Raw genomic sequence first — 25,400 nt, forward strand, 5'->3', positions numbered from 1 at the left:
CTGTATGGCGGAACGTACACCCGGTATGGTGGAACACACATCCTTTATAATGGCACACACCCTGTATGGTGGAACACACATCCTGTATGTTGGAACACACCCTGTATGGTGGAACACACATCCTGTATGGTGGAACACACATCCTGTATGGTGGTTCACGCCCTGTATGGTGGCAATAATACACCATGCATTGAAACCTTGTTGCAGTTTTCAATCTCATGCTTTCTATGTGAATCTGCTGAAAAATACTGTTGTGAGAATCTAATGTAATGTGCCAGCAGATCTTTGTGTGCAATGAAAACCTCAACCTTTGAGATTATCTGCACCTGTGAAAATATTACTGGAGATTTATCAAATCTGGTGAAAAATAAAAGTGGAGCAGTCCTGGTGAGATTTCATCCCCCTATATTTCAGGATCTGGAAAAATAAAAGCAGAAGTGTGATTGATTATGATGATTTCATTGCATTAGTTGGCACCATGCAAAAAAGAGATGTAGGCTCAAAACATGACTATGTAACTGTGTATAATTAGGAGTATAATGGAGAAGCCGGCTGGGGACCTTTTAGGACTAATCAGCAGAGACACGGTGAAACGCTACATCCTTCCACTACATTTTTCATGTTGAACGGGACACCCGATGTAATAGTGATTGCAGAACGGAGTAAAATGTTTTTCTTTTTTTTGTTTTTCATTTTGCCTCTGCATTGTGGAAATATTAGCAAAGTATTTGGCACCTAATGCGATAACTTTTAAGTTGACACAAACTGGTTCACTGTCAACCTTTCACAGTGACAAAAATAATCATGCGTTATTTATTGGCAATTTAGTAATGGACATGCTGCGGTTTTGCTGCAGAGTTTACCTTTTAGGGCTCGCTCACACGAGCGTATAACATGGCCAAGTGCTATACCTATACGATGTTTATAGGATAGTGCTCGGCTCAGTGTTATACTATGGAGCAGTGTAAATCTGTGATTATTTTCTCATGTTGATTCGGGATTAGGAAATAATTGCTGCATGATGCTAGACTCTTCTCACACTCATCCATATAAGTCTATGGGTGCGAGTGAAACATCGCACTGCACTCAAATTACTTTCTCCGTCTCCTCCGCACCTGTGCTGCGATCCTCTCATATGAGAGACACGAAGCACAGAGCACTAACATTTGGCTTAAAGTCTGACAGAGTTTGAGCCGAGTGTCATTTGCATAATTATCCCTGAATCTCTCGCAAGAGAACATGCGCTTGTGTGACCCTGGCCTTAAGGGCATGTCACACTAAGAGATATCGCTAGCAATATCGCTATAACTAGTGACGTTATAGCGATATTGCTAGCGATATCGCTGTGTCTGATACTTACCTACAACCCGCTCCCCCGCTGCTTATCGCTGATCGCGCGAGAACGTTCAGGACTGTTTCTCGTCGTCAGCTTCCTGCGGCGCTTCCTGCTGTGAGGACGAGTGACGCGTGGAGCCGGGCGGGAGGACGCAGGATCGCCTGGTGTGACAGGTAAGTAGCGACCCCCGTCCCCAGCGATGTCGCTAGTGAGATCTGCCTGTGTGGCAGCTCACTAGCGACCACTTAGCGATGTACCAGCGATCCTGACCGCGTCATATCGCTGGTCGGGATCGCTGGTACATCGCTAAGTGTGACAGTACCTTTAGGCTGTGTACCTACTGAGTTTTTGACGCTACGTCTTTTCACTGCATCAAATATGCAGCATCTTACAGTTCAAGCAAAGTGGTTGGGATTTATAGAAATCTCCTGCTCAATGTGCTTTTTTTTTTTTACTCAGCGTAAACTGACCTGCGGTGCATTTTTTAAAATCCACAGCATGTCAATTTCTCTTGCGGGTGTAGTAGGGGCTGGGCTAGGGGGGTGGACCACTGCTTACCAGACAAGGCAAAGATGAGACGGAGACAGCTTCCACTTGTAACAGTTCCGGATTTATTTGTCGTCCTCCTGACGACCACCTAACACGCACCGCAGCTTCTTTACACCACTGTATCGCCAGGCCTGGGTACCTATTCTTCAGCTCCAGTCGCAGTAACACACCTCGCGGATCTTTCACTGGGGGCTGTCCTAGACCAATCACCCCCAGCGCTTCACCTGCCCGAGGTCGTCTTCCAATTGGTACCCCCGGGGCCTCGTCTGTCTTGCGGTACGTCTAGTCAGGGTCTCCCCCTGGCTGCCTCTTCTCCTTGCCTGTCCATCGGGTCAGGGCCACCCCCCTGACTGTCTCTCCTTTGTCCGTCCCCCTGGCCGAGCTCTTCTCACTTTCTCCGTCTTCTTCTGAGCTCCTCCCGGGACTAGACTCTCCTGGAGACCCGCCGCCTTCTATTTATCCCCTCTCACTGGGGAATTTCCCACCCGGGCTCCTATTTCCCCGCCCCCGATGACTAAGCGAATTCCTAAGCCCTAAGCTGATGTTAAGTCCTGTACTACTCTCCCCTGCCATCTTGTGGTCATTTCACGGTACTGCACTCCCTTTTCTGTCTTTCCCTGCTGTTACCTTTCTAACCTATCAATCTCTGTCACTAGTGCACAAACCGTCCCCTCCTTCTACCAGTCATGTCTGTCCGTCAAGACACCTTCCCCACACGGGTACGCTGACTTTTAGCTGCAGATTTTCCCCATAGACTTGCATGACCGGATAGCTTACCACACTGCAATCTCCCAGGGTCAAACCCAGTCCAGAGCCCAACCAAATGCCAGATCAACCCCAACTCCATTTAATACTGAAGGGAGTTATCTATATAATTCCTTCCACCACCAATTATATACTAACTCCAAAGACTCCTCCCCCCCACCATTACAAGCAGCTGTAAGATGCCCAAACGAGATAGTCATGGGCAAGTTTTGGTCCCCGCTCGCTCTGGCATCCTACAGACGAGGTGTGTTATCACATCATATGCATTTAACCCTTAAGTCAGGGAGCGATCAGTCAGCTCCCAACACCGTTACACAGCCTTGACACCTCAGGTTCGTTAATCTCCCAACACAACAAAAGTCCTTTCAATTACAGTATTTCTTGAAGAGCTAGTATCCACAAGTTAGTCCCTATTGCGTTCAAGGGTACACCATCATTCACCCAAAAGTTTCCTTCTCCGAACTCCCACTCGTAATGTCTTGCACAAAGACACAAAAGCCGAGATTGCCATATTCAACTTTACCCTTGCCCAGTTAATCCCCTTTTCAGATCTTGCTAAACTCTATTTTTTCCTCTGCACGATATCTGACCGGACTGTAAAATCCCTGGGGGAAGATGCCCTCAATCTCAGGAGATCAAAGCGAATATCCCTCATTTATTCCCTCACAGGCCTTGCCCCCAAATCCTTCCCACCAATGGGTAGGACCAAAATGTCCGTAATCCTATCCCAACGAGCTACTTTATGCAATTCCAATAACACCCTGCTCTACACCATCCCTCTAAAGTCAAGCCACCAAATTACAACTCGCTTTCTCCTAAGGCCTTAAATTGCCTACCGTCCAGTCTGATGTCAGCATGCACCGCCCCCCAAAGCATGAACGAGTGTCCAAAAGCCCTTGCTAACAATGGAACTCCGCCTGCAAAGAATACTCAAAAGACAAAAAAGTCAGCTGTTATCCAAATAAAAACACATTCACTGAACATCACCCAAATCAGCTCCTTATATAATACAAGTAATGGTTAGAACTCCATCTCCAAATTTGTCTAATATCCTCTGGACCCGGGCCTATGTCAGCTGCTTCAGTTGCCGCACCAAACCTGAATGAGTGAGAAACATAAATAGCCAGATCAAGGACCAATTCCCACAAACCCCTTCTCTAAACCACTGGAAACTGGATAGAAATAAACCATCTGCATGACACAGCAATGGCCCCACCCTTCCCCTCCAAACCTGCCAATATTCCACCAAACATTTCCTTGCGCACATCAGTGCACCATCAACTCTTCCTAAAACCACACGTCTACCGCTCCCCGACTCAGTACGAAGATATATATCTTTCCTGTCTCCCCAACTGGTCAGTTTTTGATCTTCTCATCCAAAAATTGATCCCCCAGCCAACAGCTGACATCATCCATAAACAAACCACGGCCCTAAAATTTGAACAGCAAATATCTTCCAATGCTACTCCTAGCTTTTCTTAACCCCAAACAACACTGGCCTATGCTTATCTTTCTCCCTATGCCCCCTTCTGGAACCTTTCAAAGCCTGCCTAACCAATAACAACTTAATTACATCACTCAGACGTTGTAATGTAAAATCGAAGGCAAGACCTGCAATGAACCTATTAATCCTTGCTACCAACAAACCCATATCTGCCGCTCTACCCAAGAAAAGCAAAACCGCCAACATCCTGTCCTCTTATGTTGCAACATCATCCCAATACAAAACCCAGCTGTCCTATACTCTCCACACTGCCTCATATGAGGCCCAGGTCAGACGCAAAATTGAGTTCCGATTCGGTCGTCCTGCTCCTCCAGAACCAGCTTCCATAGATGTGAAGGGCATTCCACTCCCAAACTCTCTGCTTCTGGCACCAGCATGCGGAAATGATCCCAATGGACATGAGATAAGACATCTGCAATGGAATTTTGAACCCCAGGAACATGCACTGCTAACACCCAAGCATTCAACTTGAGACAGCGTAAAGCCCCCGTCACACATAGCGATCTCGCTAGCGAGATCGCTGCTGAGTCACAAGTTTTGTGACGCAACAGCGATCTCACCAGCGAGATCGCTGTGTGTGTGACAGCTATCAGCGACCGGCCCCCCTGCCGGGTATCGCTGATCGTTCCTGAAAGGTCAGGACTTTTTTTGGGTCGTTGGTCTTCCGCAGGCCAGCACGCATCACTGCGTGTGACAGGCGGGAGAGCAACGACCAGCGTGCAGCGAGCTGGTAACCAAGGTACACATCGGGTTTCTAAGTGACGCGCGCCGCTTAGAACCCCGATGTGTACCTTAGTTACCAGCTCCCTGCATCAGCACGCTGACAACTAACGTACACAGTGACGCGCCCGCTCGGCGTTGCTGGTGCTGATCGCTGGTGAAGCTGCCTGTTTGGCAGCTCACCAGCGATCATGTAGCGACACACCAGCGATCCTGACACGTTGATATCGTTGTCGGGATCGCTGGTGAGTCGCTATGTGTGACGGGGCCCCTAATACTAATTCCCTGAGCAGCCTGATTACCAGCGGAGATGAGGCAGAGAGGCTATTGATAATTAAAACCACACTCATAGTGTTGCAATGAAACCTAACCACCTGATTCCGAAAAGTCTCACCACATATGGAAACAGCAGCAACTATTGGAAACAATTCAAGCAAAGCAAGATTCCTAAGAAAATCAAGCTCCTGTCAAAACTCCGGCCATTCATCCACACTCCACTGACTCTTGTATTAGGCTCCATAACCGGCACTGCCCGCCGTGTCTGTAGAAATCTTATAATGAAAGCTGTCTAATACCTCATTTTGGATTAACAACCTTCCATTATAATTTTCCAAGAATATTTTCCAGAATAACAAATCCTCTCTATGATCCTTTCTCAGACTGAGATAATGATGTGGAGCGCTAACACCTGCTGTTGCCACGGCCAATCTCCGACAAAATATTCTGCCCATAGCCATACTCCTACAAGCAAAATTGAATCTCCCTAACGGGGACTGCAACTCCTTTAACGTCACGTTTTGCAATTTTTGCACTTTATCAACTTCCTGCCTTTGCACGCACAATTTATCCTCGGGCAATCGACATTCCATAAGAACCGAATCAATTAGAATACCACAAAAACTTAACATAGTTTCAGGGCCCTCTGTCTTTTCCTTTTTTAAGAAGACCCCGAAATATGCTGCTATCCATTCCATAGTCGACAATACATTTTTTACAAACCGACGACTTCAGAGGGCGTATGACAAAAAATCATCCAGGTAGTGAATGACTGACTGTAAAACGAAAACAGCTTTTACCACCCATTCCAAAAAAGTACTAAACATTTCAAACAATGAACAAGAAATCACACAACCCATGGCTAAGCAATGCATCTTTCCAAATAGCAACCTAACAACTGTATACTCTCCGGGTGCATCGGCGCAACCTAAATGCTGACTCAATATCTGTTTTTGCTAACAAAGACCTGGGCCCACAATGCCGCACCCAGGGGCGGGCTGGGCCGGGTGGCAGGGAGGCAAATGCCCCCCCCGGGCCACTCACCCAGCAGCTGTGCAGCGCCGGCCTCCTGATGGCTGCACACAGCAAACTGCGTGTGGCCGTGTCTGCTGTGCTGCACAGTACTGTCTGTGTGATGCGGATGCAGCAGGGTTTGTGTCTAGAAAATCGGAGTTGATTTCTTCAGGTAATGATGTCACTGGAAGGGGCGGGGCCTCCTTCAGTCCAGTGACGATCCAATAGCAGGAAGTGATGCTGTGTTTTGGCAAGGCTGCTGGAGAAGGAAACTGAGGGGCTGCAGCATGGAGCCCTGTGAGGAGAGGACTGCATAGGTCCCAACCCTCCCGATTCTCGCGGGATAGTCCCGATTTGAGGGCCGTATCCCGCCATCCCAGCCGGGAAGCTATTTATCCCGCGATATGTTGCCGCGATCTGGCGAGGAATGGAGGAGGCGGAGAAGATAGGAAGTCGGGTGAGCGAGGAATGGAGGAGGCGGAAAAGATAGGGAGGAAGTCGGGTGAGCGAGGAATGGAGGAGGCGGAGAAGATAGGGAGGAAGTCGGGTGAGCGAGGAATGGAGGAGGGAGGGGGTGAGAGAGATCTCCTGTTACATTGTGTCCTATCCTCCAGTCACCTCCACAGCTGCAGACACTTTTCTGCTGTTACATCATGTCTTATCTTCTAGTCACCTCCAGAGCTGCAATCACTATTCTGCTGTTACATCGTGTCCCTATCCTCCAGTCAGCTCCAGAGCTGCAGTTACTATTCTGTTACATCGTGTCTTATCCTCCAGTCACCTCCAGAGCTGCACTCACTATTCTGCTGTCACATCATGTCTTTTCCTCCAGTCACCTCCAGAGCTGCAGTCACTATTCTGCTGTTACATTGTCTTATCCTCCAGTCACCTCCGAATCTGCACTCATTATTCTGCTATAACATTGTGTCTTATCCTCCAGTCACCTCCAAATCTGCACTCATTATTCTGCTATAACATTGTGTCTTATCCTCCAGTCACCTCCAGAGCTGAACTCAGTATTCTGCTGTTACATCGTGTTTTATCCTTCAGAGAGAGAGAGAGAGAGATTTCGCAGCCGGGATATAGGGTTAAATCACCCAGACAAGCGCAAAATGCGGATCCGCGCATGAAAAAAACGTTTCATGCTCTGTCCTGTCCGCTTAACGGACGGCAAAATCTTGGCGGATCCATACAATAGCGGATCGAATGGATGACCATCCGTCAACATCCGCCAATAATGCAAGTCTTTGAGGAAAAAAACGGATCCGCCAAGAAAAATGGCGGATCCGTTTTTTTTTGCAAATCGGCGGATCTTGACTGATGGTGACAAACGGATGTGTGAAACAGGCCTAAGCTGACCGCCGGAAATGACTGCTGACCTCATTTCCGGCGGTCAGCTTATAGCATGTCACCGCAGGAGGAGGTAATCGTTCGGGACTCCGCAGGAGGACAGAGAAGCGGCGGCGGGGCATCAGCGCTCCATTTTTTTCTGTTTATAATTATTGTTTATGAAACAGTGTGATCAGCAGTGCTAAATGGGTGCATTTGGGGTGTGGATATGGGCGTGACTACTAAAAAAGGGGTGTGGCTAGGGCGTGGCCTGCGTGCCACAGCCTTTCTCCCTCTTTGCCTTCTTCAAAAGTTGGGAGGTATGGGACTGAGGTGCTGCAAATGGGAGTGAGGACGCAGAACTTGGTATGAGGACCCTGAGGATGTATTTTGGAAAGGGGTTGATGCTACTTGAGTGGGCCTGCAAAGGGAAGATTTTGATGAGGGGCTTTGTGGGGAGAAAGGGGGGTTGATGAGGAGCTGTGTGTGCTGAGAAGGGATGATGAGGGGCTGTGGGGAGAAAGGGGATGATGAGGGGCTGTGGGTAGATGAGGGGCTGTGGTTAGATAAGGGGCTGTGGGGAGATGAGGGGCTGTGGAAAGATGATAAGGGGCTGTGGGGAGAAAGGGGATGATAAGGGGCTGTGGGGAGAAGGGATGATGAGGGGCTGTGGTGAGATTAGGGGCTGTGGGGAAAAGGGGGATGATGAGGGGCTGTGGGGAGAAGGGGGGATGATGAGGGGCTGTGGGGAGAAGGGGGGATGATGAGGGGCTGTGGGAGAAGGGGGGATGATGAGGGGCTGTGGGGAGAAGGGGGGCTGTGGCGAGATGATGAGGGGCTGTGGGGAGAAGGGATGATGAGGGGCTGTGGGGAGAAGGGGGGATGATGAGGGGCTGTGTGGGGGATGGGCGATGATGAGGTGCTGTGTGAGGAATGGTGGGGGTGAGGGCCCTCATAATGTGTGTGTGTGTGTATGTGTGTGTATATATATATATATATATATATATACATACACACACACACACACACACACACACACACACACACACACACACACACACGGGGAAAAAAGTATTTAGTCAGCCACCAATTGTGCAAGTTCTCCCTCTTAAAAAGACGAGAGGCCTGTAATTTACATCATAGGTAGACCACAAGTATGAGAGTCAAAATGAGGAGACAAATCAGGAAATATCACCTTGTGTGATTTGGCAAGATTTATTTTGCAAATTATCGTGGAAAATAAGTATTTGTTCATTAATAAAAGTTCATCTCAATATTTTGTTATATATACTTTGTCGGCAATGACAGCGGTCAAACGAATTATCTAAGTCTTCACAAGGTTGGCATACACTGTTGGTGGTATGCATTCCTCCATGCAGATCTCCTCTAGAGCAGTGGTTTTGGGCCTGTCCCTGGGCAACACGGACTTTCAAATCCTTCCAAAGGTTTTCTATGGGGTTGAGATCTGGAGACTGGCTAGGCCACTCCAGGACCTTCATATGCTTCTTACGAAGCCACTCCTTCGTTGCCCTGGGGGGTGTGCTTGGGATCATTATCATGCTGAAAGACCCATCCATGTTTCATCTTCAATGCCCTTGCTGATGGGTGGAGGTTTGCACTCAAAATCTCACAATACATGGCCCCATTCATTCTTTCATCTACACGAATCAGTCGTCCTGGTCCCTTTGCAGAGAAACAGCCCCAAAGCATGATGTTGCCATCCCCATGCTTCACAGTAGGTATGGTGATGTTCTTTGGATGTAACTCAGCAGTGTGTCTCCTCCAAACACGACGAATTTTGTTTCTACCAAACAATTCTACTTTGGTCTCGTCAGACCATATGACATTCTCAGAATACTCTTCTGGATAATCCAAATGCTCGCTAGCAAACTTAAGATGGGCCCGGACATGTACTGGCAGGGGGACACGTTTTGCACTGCAGGATCTCAGTCCCTGGCGGCGTAGATCAATTGCAGATTCAGTCTTCCCAGCCTGATGCAGGGCTACAATTTTGTTTCTGGTGTCCTTCGACAGCTCTTTGGTCTACCCCATAGTGGAGTTTGGAGTGTGACTGTTTGAGGTTGTGGACAGGTGTCTTTTATACTGATAACAAGTTCAAACAGCTGCCATTACTACAGGTAAGTGGAGGACAGAGGAGCCTCTTAAAGAAGTTACAGGTCTGTGAGAGACAGAAATCTTGCATGTTTTTAGGTGATCAAATACTTATTTTCCACCATAATTTGCAAAATAAATCTTGCTAAATCAGACACGGTGATTTTCTGGATTTGTTTTCTCATTTTGACTCTCATAGTTGTGGTCTACCTATGATGTCAATTACAGGCCGCTCTCATCTTTTTAAGTGGGAGAACTTGCACAATTGGTGGCTGACTAAATACTTTTTTCCCCCACTGGATAATACGTATAGGACAGTGAGGACCTTCATACTATATATAGGGGGCAGTGGGGACATCATATTGTATATAGGGGCTATCTAGCCATTTTACTATATATAGGGAGCTCTGGGGTCCTCAATGTATTATAAAGGGCTTTGGGGACCATCATAATGTGTATTGAGGGCTGTAGGGCTATCATTCTGTATATACAGAGCTGTGTGGGTGCTCAGAGGGCATTATTTGTTATAAAAGGGGACATTATTAGTTTTGATAGGGGCACTCAGGTCCCATTATTTATTTTTGTTGTGGGGGCATTATTAACTTTAAGTGGACACTCAAGGGTATTTGTTGTTGGAAGGGGGCACTTGGGATATTATATAGAATACAGGCCTTTGCACAGTAGGGGCATTAATACTTTCTATGGGACACTTTAATTTTTCGGGGAGGGAGTAATCCTAATAATGGCACAATTTTTTATATATTGGGGTCAGTGCTCCACACCGCAAGTGCACGCAGAGTGGGGAGTTTTTGTAGGTTGGAAATGGATGGCGACGTCGCTTTAAATGTGTTTTTGTTGTAATCTGTGCAGACAAGCTGTGGCTGGAGAAGTGGTAATGGATGTCTGGGCCAGGTGGAATAGACTGGTAACTACCAATATACGGTTACTGTAAGGTGGTAATATTGCTCTTTTTAGTAGTGTTTTTATTTTTTTTATTTACTAACAGGTTAATGTGTTTCAGTCATTATATAGTAGAAGGTGTATGGTGGTATCAATGGTCTTTGTATAGAGTGTCTTGTTATGTAGAGATAATGGTCATATTATTATGTATTCGCTGTGTAGTGGTGATGGTAGTGGACATTGTGTAGCCGTATTGTTTGGTCTTTTGTAGTAGTCATTTTGATAATACTGGTCTTTGCATTGTGTGTTGTTGGCTAGCAACAGTGATATACTGTAATTACATAAGTACAGATGCTATTTTATATGGATATAGGGGGGTCATATGGGGAAACATGCACTTTGGGGCTTGGACTCCTGGTCTTTTAGGACCCTAGCAACGCCCCTGCATACTGTGTGTTTACATGTCCGTGTTTCTGGAGTTGTATGTTTGAAGGTAAGCTCAGTTATGGTACCATATCTAAGCAGTAAGCTTGGTTCTGGTACTGTATTGATGTAGTAATCTAGATTCTGGTACCATATGTATACCGGAAGCCTGGTGTTGTTCCCGTATCTATGTAATCGACTTAGTAATCTCTGTTCAGCTCCCATCTCTCTGGAGTAAGCTCTGTTCTGCTCCCATATCTCTGTAGTAAACTCTGTTCTGCTCCCATATCTCTGTAGTAAGCTCAGTTCTACTCGCTTATCTCTGTAGTAAGCTCGTTTCAGTTCCCTTATCTACGTAGTAATCTTGGTTCCGTTCTTGTGTCTATGTAGTTAGCTTGCTTCTGTTACAGTATCTATGTAGGCAGTAAGCTTGGTTCTACTCCCATATCTATGCAGCAAGCTTTGTTCTGTTCCCATATCTATGTACCAACCTGGCTTTTAAGCTTGTCATCGATGCTGCTTTAATGCAGCAGCCAGAGATAAGCAGGGCAGAGGTGGGGCACCACAATTCTAGGGCCACTGCCTTGTGATTGCCCCCCAGGTTGAAACGTGCCAGCCAGCCCCTGGCCGCACCCACTGGACAGCCACATCAAATGACATATACACCATCGAGTATAAGTCATGGTCAGGGCTGTCACTAAGAATTTCGGGGCCCCATACTGGCAAAATTTTCGGGGCCCCATTGAGACTACGCCCAGGCTCCACCCCTCAAACTGTCCCCAGTCCCACCACTCTTTCTTGGAAAAACTCCACTTTTCACCAATCGCACATTAATAGTTCCCATCACCAGATCACACACATAGCCAGTGTAGGGAGGAGGGCCCCGGCAGAGTGTCCGGCCCAGAACCAAAGGGACCGCCATCTAGGTTCCAAAGGGAACTGTACCCGGGGAACGGAGGAGGAGAGTGGACTGCTGGGAGTGACAGGACAGCAAGGGTAGGGGCGAGTATAAAAGGGACAGGGAGCGCGCAGGGGAGTCAGTTGGCAGAACGGCAGACACGAAGCAAGAGACTGTGGGAGTTTGAGAGGGCCAGAGTGACAGACGGTGACTAGAGAGGAGATCATCGACAGAGGGGAGATTTACAGTGGCCTGCGGAGAGGAAGCGCCGAACTTACCGACAAGAGACTGCCGCTTCACTCCAATCCGGGGTCACAACCTGCCCGCGGTCGTCCGCAGCCATTGCCGCTGTGCTCCAGCCCGTTGCGGCCTGTCCGCCGCCTCTCGCGGCCGCTGCCGCTTCACTCCAGCCCGCGGCTGCGGCCTGCCCGCTGCCACCCCACTTCAGCCCGCGGCTGCGGCCTGTTCATCATCGCCCGCAGCTGACATCACCCCACTGCAGTCGGCAGTTGGGGCCTACTCCTTGCCTATGGAGAAACTCTTTGCCCAGGCCCAGGCCGTGCACGTGGCCTGCCAACCGCCACCCCTGGTAACTGCGATACAACCCTGCTTGGGGGCTGGAGTCTGATTGAACTCGCTAACTAGCGGAACCCCGCTGTTTCTACAGGGGGTTACCTCATTAAAGGACTCCAGGGCCTGTTGTGCCCCAACTCCCCCTGGGCGCTGTGGCGCCTGAAGACTACGACAGATCTTCAGCAGCTGGGCCCAGCGGCTGCGACGCCAAAGCAGCTTCATCAGAGACGCCGAGGGATGTCAGGACGGATAAGTGACACTATAGGAAATAAGGACCCGTAGTCGGCCATATCGTGGCCCTATAGTAACCGGCCTTTGCCGGGTTAGTCGTGTTCTCTTTAAAAGTGTTTGTTTGTGCCGAGTCCCTGCGAGGACAATAGCTGTTACATTGTTTTAGTTGCTTAGTATAGCCCTAGCGGCTTAAATTTATAAAAGTTTCTCCCCAAAGTACAACTCAGTCTCGCGTCTCGTCACTGCATCCTGCATACCTGCTATTACCTACATTAGCAGCTTTTGTTTTGGCCAAAAAGATTTTTTTAATCTGCCACAACGACAAGGTAGACTTTTGGCCGGGCCGTACTCTACTCTAACCTAATTTATTAAAATATCCAATACAATTTAGGTATATTTTTATTTATTTTTCAATTTTTAAAATGACCAATAATATCACATACAAGGGACAAATGCCACCACACCATGACCAGACACGATATTACCACCACATAGTGACCTATAATAACATATACAAGGAACAAATACCGCCACACCATGACCAGACCATATATTATCATCACATTGACTGAAAAATATCACATACAAGGGACAAATACCACTGCACCATGTGCAGACCACATATTACCACCACATAGTGACCAAATAATAGCACATACAAGGAACAAATACCGCCACACCATGCCCGGACAACATATTACCACCACATTGTGACTGAATACTAGAATACTGATCATTAATAAAAAAAAAAAATACTATCACCATAAGTGCCATTATACACAGGAGATCTGTACTTAGTATGCAGTGTCTGTGTACAGGTAATACAGTGATCACCAGTGACATTATAAGCAGGAGCTCGGTACATAGTGTCAGTGTACAGGTAATACAGTGATCACTAGGTGACATACACCGGAGCTCTGTATATAGTATCAGTGTACAGGTAATATATTGATCACCAGTGACATTATACACAGGAGCTCTGTATACAGTATACAGTGTGTAGTGTCAGTGTACAGGTAACACACTGACTCACCAGTGATGTCACTAGCTGAAGTCCTTCATCTTTGCGTTTCTTTTTAATCCAGTGCAGACCGCCATCACTGCATTCAGCCAGGACTCGTCTCTGCATAAAATAACACAGATACAGTATCTAGAGCACCACGTCCAGAGCACATTCCCCACTTTTTCCCTTTCTTCTACACTACACATCTGAATACAGATGTGCACCCATCATTAATATATTATTGGTTATTATGCAACCCACCATTCCAAATATAAATTATAATCCGCCACTGAGCCCGTTCTAGCTATACATAACCACTTCCTCATTTAATATAGAAATTAATTAGCCCATGTACTCTTTTCCCCAATTCATTACCAGTCACTTTACCCTCAACGCTCCCCACTATGTACCTCCTGCTCTAACCCTTACCCCGATTCATTATAGTTACATGCCCCTTCTGCTCCAATTCATTGTCATGTCTTCTCTCTCACCCTCTATTCATTATCAACTGCTCTTCCCCGCATTCAATACATCATTTACTCCCCCACCCTCAAAATTCATCATTATTTGCTTTCCCCACTCCCCACCTTCAATTCACCATTTGCTCTCCCCACCTTCAATTCAATTTCTATCCCCGTCCCTAACACTCACTTCATCATTTGCAGTCCCCATCACCCCCACATCATCATTGCAGTCCCCATCACCCACGCATCATCATTTTCAGTCCCCATCACCCCCACATCATCATTGCAGTCCCCATCACCCCCACATCATCATTGCAGTCCCCATCACCCCAACATCATCATTTGCAGTCCCCATCACCCCCACTTCATCATTTGCAGTCCACCTTACTTCATCATTTGCAGCCCCCTATCCCCCTATCATTTCATCATGTGCAGTGCCCCCTCAAACACACTTCATCATGGCAGTCTCACACCCCCCACCTCACCCATTTAAAAAAAAACAAAACAAAACATTTTTTATACTTTTTTTTTATACTTACCTTAGTCGTTCCCGGGGTGTCTAGTGTTTTCAGCAGTGAAGCAGCTAGAATGTATGGGTTATAGTCAGGACCTAAAAGAGGCCCATACATTCTAGTGCATTCACTACTGAGACAGCTAGAATGTATGGGCTGTAGTCAGGACCTGAAAGGAGCCCATACATTCTAGCTACAGCCAAGCAGGAGCTGCGCAGCTGACTTGGTTAGATGGCCGTGGCCAGATCCAAAAAGGCTCTCGGGCCCCAGCGCCGATGTGAGCGCCGAAGTGCACATTATTTTAGTGCAGGATTGGGCCCGATCAGCAGAAGCACAAGAGCAGGGCCCGGACCTGCCGGCCTCTCTGTGTACTGCTGCTCACCGGTCCCCATACAGCAGTAATACCCTGATGACGGCCCTGGTTATGGTCAATACCATCATTAACTGAAAGCCCTTTTGGGTAAGACAGATCAGCCTAAACTTATTTGGTTCTATTTTAGGTACCACACCCAATGGAGAAACAATTAAATAATAACATAATGGGCCAGCTATGCGCTCCAACTCCACTTCCTTCCTTAGCTTCTTAGCAGCTACCAGAGTATAATCCAAAGCCAACCGCAGATTCTTCAATGAAAGGGGGCCTTATGACTCGGAGACAAAATTCAAAAACCCTCAGAAAACCTCTTAAAAATAACCTCAGCCTTCACCTTATCCGTGAACCTACTTAGAAAGGGAGCCATCTGATCCTGCAACCAACCTTCGTCTCTTAACCTCGCCATCACCCACAGCTGCCCCGGGAGGGAATCAACGTTCGCCATCAGGTACTGGTGTTGTGGGCTGTGTAGGTTAGGGATACTCGTTCATAGGATTGTAAGCCCAAAATGGCCACTTTACCGCACTTTTCCCTATATATCCCTAATCCTCCACCCCCATTTCCGCCCAATAAATTAATTCCCTCCATCACCACCATGTTATCCTTTAAATTTGAATCCTCCCAGACAATCCCTGTTATGTGGGGCATCCTCCTAACTCCGTTCAGATCTTGCCCCCTCTAGATGCGGAAAATCTGCAGGTTAAAAACGCAGATACTCAATAAAGTTTTGTGAAAGACGAGGAAGGATAAAAAAAAGCAGCTTTATTTCAAACATGACCTACCAACAAGAGACAAAAACCACAGCATCAGAAACGCGATATAATGCATGTAAAAAATGCACACAAAAACACAAAGAAAAAAACACAAGCAACCTAATTTACATATGACGTGCAGAAAATCTGCAACATCAGAAACTCACCAAAAGCTCTTTGTGGGAATATAGACTACTACTGAATGGTGGTTATAAGAAAAATCAGACCAATTATTAAGAGCACAACATATTTTATTGTTTCTCACAAGTCTTGGTTTTGTCTTCCAATTTTTTTTTGTTAAAAGGGATATGTTAAATTAGACAAAAAGATCTATTTTCTGTTATAAAAAAACAGCGCCGCTCTTTTCCATTGGGCTTTGCAACTCGGATGACTTCAGTTGATTTGCAATTCTAGTAACAGCCTATAAACAAAGGTGTCTCATTTTCTGAGAAACTATGTATTTTATACATAGCCCTTCAAGATCTTGTTATATAATATTGAACTAAGTATGTCTCTGACCTCAGCATGATAAGCTTATTTTCTGATTTAAAAGCAGCTACGAAAAGAATAAATAATTCCAAAACCTTTTGTGTCATTCATTTTTACAGGTACCAGATTTCACTTACTAAGAGATACAGCTCACCCAGCTATGGAGCTGTCCCCAGATGGAACTGTAATCAGTATAGCTGAGCAGAGCGAGATTGTTGGGTGTGTATCCACTGAAACATTTTATATTTCTAAATACGTATATACTCGAGTGTAAGCCTACCCGAGGATAAGCCGAGGCACCTAATTTTGCCATGAAAAACTGGGTAAAGCTTATTGACTCAAGGATAAGAGAGGTATGCATTGTCCCCTCGTCCATGTCCTGGTATGCATGGCTCCCCTCATCCCATCCTTGTGTGCATGGCTCCTTATCCCCTATCCTTGTATGCATGGCTCCCCTCATCCTTGTCCTTGTGTGCATGGCTCCTTATCCCCTATCCTTGTATGCATGTTTCCTATTAAAAAAAAACCAAACATCCTACTCACCTTCCTGCACGCCCTCGATGCATTTCGTTCCGGCGCCAGCAGCTCTTCCTGCCAAGCGGTCACATGGCCCCGCTCATTAACATAATGAATATTCACTCCATGCCTTTGGGAGTGGAGAGGCATGCATATTCATTACTTTAATGAGTGGGGCCAAGTGATGGCTTGGCCGGAAATGCTGCTGGTGCCGGAACCAACAAGATGCAGTGACACCCGGCAGCTGCGGGCGTCACTGTGCGCGCTATAAGAGAAATGAATATTCATTTCTCTTTTTCAGCGGACACAGTTACAGCCGCAGCCGCCGGCTACTGCCTACTGTGATCAACTGCTCCGCCTCCATCCTTCTGGCACAACTTACTGGTGTATAAGCCAAGGGGGTGATTTCAGCACAAAAAAATGTGCTGAAAAACTCGGCTTATACACGAGTGTATATGGTACATAAAATTCTTATTAATGTTAATTTTTTTTTTTTAAGCAAAACCACTGTTAACGTGTATGTAATGTAACACAGTTTTTGCAAAGTTGTGCTCAGCACCTGGTGTAATTTCCCCAAATTCTATATCTATTAGCCATTCTTTCCCAGTCATCTAGGCACCATAGCAGTTGCAATGACAGTTTGAATAGTAGGTAAGCATACAGTATTACATTCTCCAGAGGAGCATTGCTGGCCTATAAGTCTCCTTTCACTCACATATCAGGCATGTCACTCTCTACAAGGAGAAAAATAACCACTTCTGTCCTAATCAGAGGCCTCTCACAGAGCCAAATCAGATCTCATGCTTTGCGCCGAGGAGGGGCAACACCCTCAGGCCGGGGTCACACCTGCGAGAAACTCGCACGAGTCTCGCATCTCAATACCCGGCAATGCCGCCGGCACTTGGGACTGCAGCACTCGGCTGCAATGTATTTCTGTGCAGCTGAACGCTCCGGTCTTGAGTGCTGGCGGCAGTGTCGGGTATTGAGATGCGAGACTCGTGCGAGTTTCTTGCATGTGTGACCCGGGCCTTAAACACATGTCTGCAAACTGAGATTCTGGTTTGGCCTTTTTTGAAAATCATACGACAAGGCTGGTCTATGAGTTAATAATGACTTTTAGAATTACTACTTCCATTAGGCTGCACACGAGTTTACGTCCTCTTCCTGTCCAAAGAGGCAATTTGCATATTTAATTTCCCAAAGGAACATAGCGTGGCCTGTAAGTCTCTTTACACTGGCATGTCAGGCATGTCACTCATCACAAGGGGAAATGTAGGGCATGCTGCACTACATTCTTAAATCACAAAATGGTGGTTAACCATTATAAATATCACCAACTGAAGTTTCTGGATTCCAGAGCAAAATCTATAACCGTGTCCCCCAACTACCATGTGCGATGTAAGATACTGCTGCCATCTTCTGTGAAAGTGGGATCCTTAATTATTCAAATAATTCCACGATCTGCTAGATGTGACCCAATATTTAGACAGGTTGCTACGACTGGTGCTATGTGTGTTTTTTTATCTCTGTAGAATTCCTTTAGTTCTGGGAGAGCTACTGCCGGCGAAAGGACAGCATTACTGGGAGATGATGGTTACAGAATGCAGCTCGTATAGTGTTGGGGCAACATTTCATCCTTCTCCAGAAGAATCTGCCACAACAGAGGACAGTACATCTTGGTGTATGCAGTGCTCCAGTTCCAGCACAAGGTAATCTTCTTCTGCTTCGTGGCACAAGATATGGAGAAATTGTACATTGCACATGACTTTTTATTTCTTTTTATAAAGTGAGAAAAACTTGTTCAAGTTATGGTGATTCTAATTATCGTAAATTTACAGTTTACAAAAAGTATTCTGGTGTGCAGACATGTATTAGCTAGAATCCTTATCTTGCATCATGGTTTTCGCAATAATTCTGGTGAGGTGACGTGTCCAAAAAACAGCAATTTTTCATTTATTTATTATTCATTTTTTACTGTGGCCAACATGCAGTATAAATAACATATTAACGTAATAAAAATGTAATAGTATGGCCTTTTTCAGATGCGGTAATACCAATCATGCTCATTTTTTTTTACATTTTTCTGATTTATCAAATGGGATGATTTCAAGTCAAGATGTTTTTTTTATATTTTTAAGAAACATTTTAAAGTTTTTAACTTATATTTTGTGTCGCTAGAGGCTTTAACCAGGTGATCGTCAGATCCCTGGCACAATACACAACAGTTCCCTATTGACTGACAGGCACTGAGACCTTCTTTAGCCCCAAGCTGACATGAAGGTCATTTAACACAGTGAAGTTCATTTATCGGAGTTTCCACTCTTGGTAGGGTTTCTCATAGTCTACAGACTAATTTCTATAATGTCCATAAGGAGCAATTGTGGCTCATCTTTAGACATTTCCACCACGTACTGGCGCTTGGAAGGAGGGCAATGGGGTGACTGAAGACCTTCCCACTCTGTACAATAGTTTAGATGTTGCAGTCACTATTGTTGTGGCAATAAAGGGGTTAAACTGTTGTGATTGGAGTCATCTCTTATTGCAAAAGCTGCAGGCTGGGTGTCATCATGATTATTTTTATCTTTAACCCGAAAAGTTCTAAAACTTTCCAGAGTTTGGGGACTATTTATCTTTCTAACCCTTTTAAATCCTTTTGTCAAATTTGTAAAAAAAAAAAATGTCTAGCAAACAGGTGAGAAAATGAATGTGTGCAATGCAGCGCAATGTCTACCCACTGCAGAGATGAGTAGGCTGACGAGTCTAAATCATCTATAGGAAAAAGAGGCGGACACAGGGTTTTAGAAAACCTGCAGTACGCACAATGGATTATTATTGTAACATTTTCCAGGCAAATTCAATTGTTTGCTGCATATTTTAAAAGGGTTTCCAGGAATTCTTGTGACATTTGTTTTGTGACATATTTATATGATCCCATCTATCATGGTGGCCCTTGTGCTCTACATACATCATATGAACTACCAATTAAGGAGGTTCTCGGATGATTATTTTGTGACATCACCTGGGTAGGACATACTCATACTCTGAATATTATCCCCTGCTATCTATAACTGTACATACTTTTCCTTTTTCAGCTTTTCTTATAGATTCCTCCACAATGAAATATGGAGTGAAGTTCATTTAACAGAGCCTCCAGTCCGAGTGGGAATTCTCTTAGACTACCGGAAGGGGAGACTATCTTTCTACAATGTCCCGAAGGGACAGTTGCTGTTCACCTTTAGACACAAGTTTACAGAGGCGGCTCACCCAACGTTTGCCCTGGAAGCCCCTGGAGAGATTCACCTTCATACCGGAATTGAACTGCCTCATTTTACCAAACAGAGCTAGCGCCCAATCCCCAATGGTGATCCAAATGCTGAAAAGTCATAAGTCGTGTTTACTAGCCCCTGCTTAATAGCAGATTCACTGTGTGTGGGGATCTTGGGGAGTATTACAAATACTGTTAATATTAGACATAGCACAAACCTAATTTTTCTGCAAACATGGTTTCTCAAGGGAGTTGTTTTTATTTTGGATTGGTTTTCTCAGTTTTTATGTCTCCTTGTTTATGTAGGACAAGCTGGACAATATCAATAATGGAGGTAGGATCGGTAAGAGTGGGTAGGATTTCTGATCCCTGTCTAGAGAAATGTGAGCTGTTCAGATCAATAAAGTCTTAGCAAAACTCTTTGAAGAGAGTATATTCATGTAATTAGATGTCTTAATGTCAATATCTCCTGTTATCCTACGGAGAAGATCATTAACGCTTTGCAAGGTTAAACTGAACGAAAAATCTGATTAAGCTTACATTTATAAACAAACTTGACTAAAGGGCATGTCACACTAAGAGATATCGCTAGCAATATCGCTATAACTAGTGACGTTATAGCGATATTGCTAGCGATATCGCTATGTGTGATACTTACCTACGACCGGCTCCCCCGCTGGTTATCGCTGATCGCGCGAGAACGTTCAGGACTGTTTCTCGTCGTCTGCTTCCTGCGGCGCTTCCTGCTGTGAGGACGAGCGACGCGTGGAGCCGGGCGGGAGGACGCAGGATCGCCTGGTGTGACAGGTAAGTAGCGATCCCCGACCCCAGCGATGTCGCTGGTGAGATCTGCCTGTGTGGCAGCTCACTAGCGACCACTTAGCGATGTACCAGCGATCCTGACCGCGTCATATCGCTGGTCGGGATCGCTGGTACATCGCTAAGTGTGACAGTACCTTAAAAGAAAAAACTGTTTTCTAAATAATAGGGAAAGCTTTTACGGGTATTTTAGCCTATGCACTTCATCACCTATCCAGTGAAGAGGTGACAATTGTTAGATCCTTATGGGTTCCACCGTTGAAAGCTCCACCGGTCGCCAGAATAGGGGACTTGCGTCCTCTGTTCTCCCCTGGCTGCAAGATCACGATTTTGAGAAATGAACTGGAATGGCCCTACCATCCTTTATTAAGTGCATGACACTGATGACTATAACTGAGGGCAGTGGTCAGCTTTCTTCTCATATCTTCAGTGTTGTAGACTTGAATGGACCAGCAAGACACAAGCGCAACCTGCCGCTCCACTCCACTTTTGCTGGACATAGTCTTCCAACCAGAGGAGAAACACGAGACAAAAGTGCGATATTTTGGCAATGGATAGGATATACCGTAACTTGTTTTGGATGGAACACCTCTTGAAAGGAAAAATTCAGCTTATAAACCATGTTATCTTGAGTTTTGTTTTCCTATAAAGAACTCCAAATCCCTGCAATGAGTTTTGAAGCAAACTGTATTCATAGTAATTATTGGGTTCAAATGGGTATTCCCACCTTAAATATGTTATGGGTTATTCGCATAGGATTTGACACCTCTGGGACCCACTTATATATCCAGAATACATGCTCCATGGCACATATCATGTCTGGAAAAGTGGTCAACATATCCAGGCAAAAAATAAACAGAGCGATAGCCACGATGCTCTCTGTATAAACTTTGTTAAGAGTGATAAAAACAGTGGCGCATGCTTCTCGTAATTACTTTCTAGAGGGACCTGTATCTATCGGGCATTTACTGCATAGCCATTAATAAATGGCATAAATGCCTAAGGTGGGAATACCTTAAGGTGGGTGTCTAAGGTGGGTTATCCACTATCCAGCCACTTAAAAATTTTTCATAATGGTGTGAAAAAAATATAATAAGTAGTGCATACTTAATTTATCCAACACAGCTATCTTCCCACCACTTCCCAGGTACTCTTAGCTCCTGCTTCATATGGACAGAAATGTGACTGCAGCAGATAGTCACTGGATGCACACAATCATTGGCTGCAGTGGTAACATGTTGGTCACTACTATGGCCAGTGATTGGCTGCTACAGTCATGTCTATCCAGATGCAGCATGAAGTACAGTCGGAACCAGGGAAGGGTCAGAATTAGAGCTGAAGTGGATCACTTAAAGGGAACCTGCCATATTGAAAATGGCTTCTGATCTGCAGGCAGGATGTTATAGAGCAGTAAGAGCTGATAAGATGGATGCACATTTTTATGGGAACATTTTCAGTAAAACTTGCAGTTTATTCATTGAAATCCATGGTATTTATATGCGTGAGTCCAGTGGGCGGTCCTGGTCACTAAATAGGACCACCCACTGGACTCATATGAATTCAAACACCAGGGTTTTCAATTTATTAAATACAAGTTAGACATAATCTTTTAAATCAAACCTATATATCACTCCGCTCAGCTTCTCTATACTGGGCTGTATCCACAGCTCGTCCTTTGAGTTAATGCTTAGTTTATTCTTTTATACCATTCAGTGTTTTTAATGTATAAACATTATGTATTTCGCTGCATGTCTTTGCAGACGATTTTGAGCTGTGTATCAGCAAAACAGAGCTCCAGTCTCTATAAAGAAATATTAAGAAATTAACCTGCACAGAGTTTTTGAACTACAGTATTTAGAGTAAGAACAAAATTGTGTTCAAGCATGGATATTCATTAGCTGAGGTTGACATATTAGCATATTTTATAAATGGATCCTATTTTATTCTTGGAGGTTGTGAATATGAGCCATCGGAATCATTCAGTTCAAGGTAAAAAATATTTAATGTACCGTAGATTATATCCAGACCTGATATTTTTATATATTGTAGAACATTTCTTAGCAGAGAACAGAAACCATTTAACAGATAAATCACATAAAGGAGAAAATATATATTTTTAAAATACTTTGAAAAGAACTTTAATGGAAAAAGTATAACTCTGTACCAGCCTTTATTTCATATAAACTAAATGTAATTTTAGCTATTTTAAATAATTGAAGGAGAACCAGCCTTATATAAAAGTTCAATTTGATCATAAATCAACTTAGAAGAACATTCAACACACAATAAGCCCAAAAGAAATATAAATGGGTATTAACTCAAAAGAACTTGGGAAACAACAATTGGCTAAAAACAATAACCACTAAAAAGTGTAACCCATAAAAATATTTTATGATAATTTAAATATTTAAAAGAATCTTTTACAGTGCATCAATACTACCGTGTTAGGGACGGCGGAACGCACTAAATATAAAATAATAGAAAGAGCGTTTGCCGCCCGGGGTCCACCGTACAGAGGTGTTAAACTGCTGCTATATAATGGCAGATGCACAATATGGCAGTATATCGCACACGGGTTGAACGTCACCCGGTGTGCACTGGGCGTACTCTGTTATATTCACAGAGTCGCCTTAAGGCATAAACATAAATTCCGAGCCTGTTGACCTCACAGGTCTCAGCAGTGTGCACGCACGGTATATGGTCACAGGACTCGGGCCCAAGACACAGGGTCGGTGTCCATCTAGACCTACCGTGCATGCAGCATTGCGAGCGTGGACACCCACAAGTGCTGCTGACCGCAGCGCGGGAACTGACTCAGCCGCTATACGACAATGCTCAGGAGTGCGCACTGTCGGACGCTAGCTCTGTGGAGATGAGCACTGTGGCTTGTAGCATGCCACTGACTGGCGCTGACTCAAAGGCTAAGTCCCTATCCACACACGAAATATCAGAGGGAGGGGATCTTAATGAGTCATTCGCAGGTTCATGCATCCTTCATCATTCACACAGTAGCAATTATAGACTACACTAGCGCATGGCCGAGCGGCCATGCGGACCTTTTATAGTCGTGCGGGACCTTCGAGATCTCTGGGATGGACCAATCAGATCAAGAGAAGGACCTGAGCACGTGACTCCCGATCTCCACTGGGAGAGTGTCTCGTGAGCATGCCCAGTAGCGTGACGAGAGGACTTAGCCACTGGAGTGGCTTGCTGCAGGGCAGCCTCCACTGCTATTGCTGACCCAGAGGTGGCAGCAACAACCAGTCCTACAGAGCTGGTCTGAGCAGGGCACCTGCGACGCCGAGATTGCTGTGCAGGCTCCTGAGCGGTCGGAGAAGAATGGGAGACCGCAGGATGCAAGGCTCTGGATTCCCGCTGTGCAGCTGCAGGAATCCGACGCCTAACACTACTGGGAATTATACAAAGTGAGGGGACCAACATTATACATAGTATTCAGTAGTGTTTTTAAGCCTAATCTAGCAAGTTATAACCAACAACTACATATCATAAAAATATCAATATCACTTTTCCATATATAGTAGGCATAAATAGTAAAAACAAGCAGGATGGCAACACTTGCATATATAAAAATGCTGTAACAGGTTCCCACCGCCCCAACGCACGTTTTGTATTAAAACTTCTTCAGGAGGCGTGGTTATTGTTTTTATCCAATTGTTGTTTCCTAGAAGAACATTCAGTAAAAAAGGGAGGAGCTGGAGACTGAGTCATCGGACAACTAGTCTGACAATTGTGCAAGTGAACAGCATTCTGCAGCTTGCGATGTATTGTGGTACATAGCAGCTGCAGAAAACAAATCAATGAACCCAATTTAAAAAATGTGAGCAAAAATGAATGTATTTCAATATAGAAATATCTCCATAGTTGTCCAAAGTGGAGCTATTCTATAGCCATGTACAATATGTTGTACGTACAACAAACATTGGAAAGTTTTATGACTATTGTAACCTGAAAATTATAAGGACCCTTATAGATGGTCTACATTCTTCCATCTTAGGTCTTGTTCACAATTATTTGAGGTTTCTTTAATTTCCCTCTGACTTTTACTATATAAAGTTGGAGAGAAACAGATGACGGTCAATATCCTCTACCCAAGAACTTTTGGTGGCCAATGTCACAGATAAAACACAGTATGGATAAATAAAGGACATTTTAAGTGAACGGGGAAGTGTTCTGTTGTTGATTGTTTTGATATTAGACCTGAAATTGGAATCTCCAAATTGGATGTATCTGTCACAATCTATAAATATAAGCGGATAGTCTTCTTTCTTTTCTACAAAAATACAGAAAATTTCAAAACGCTATTTACTATATGCTTTTATCTGGCAGTAAACACACAAGACAAGTTATAAAAATGCCAACCTGGCAGTGCTATGGCGATATAGTGTAGCGTGCCATAAGTACAACATATTTTGGCCGTGTGTTAGGGCCTTACAGCCACGTCTTCCTGAGGAAACATCTGTGGATGCTATTTGTGTCCTGCGATATCAGCTGTCATTATCCATTGCCTCATAGCTGAATTCTTGATTTTTGCACTGTCCACTTTAGTAGTCCTAAAA

At 45.0% G+C, this 25,400-nt stretch overlaps 1 protein-coding gene across 3 annotated transcripts in view; it reads left to right on the plus strand.

The window, feature by feature from the left end:
- The window catches only part of CMYA5 (cardiomyopathy associated 5), a 137,553-nt gene extending 117,127 nt beyond the window's left edge, over positions 1-20,426 (plus strand). For all 3 annotated transcript variants that reach the window (XM_073584170.1, XM_073584171.1, XM_073584172.1), the window contains 3 exons: positions 16,343-16,442; positions 18,272-18,448; positions 19,832-20,426. In XM_073584170.1, the coding sequence (XP_073440271.1) occupies positions 16,343-16,442; positions 18,272-18,448; positions 19,832-20,084 (530 nt within the window). In that variant the 3' untranslated portion in view covers positions 20,085-20,426. The remainder of the gene's footprint in view (positions 1-16,342; positions 16,443-18,271; positions 18,449-19,831) is intronic.
- The last annotated feature ends 4,974 nt before the right edge of the window (positions 20,427-25,400 follow it).

This window comes from Dendrobates tinctorius, unplaced genomic scaffold (assembly GCF_039654945.1).
Source record: "Dendrobates tinctorius isolate UK_male_01 unplaced genomic scaffold, ASM3965494v1 ptg000083l, whole genome shotgun sequence".
NCBI lineage: Eukaryota > Metazoa > Chordata > Amphibia > Anura > Dendrobatidae > Dendrobates > Dendrobates tinctorius.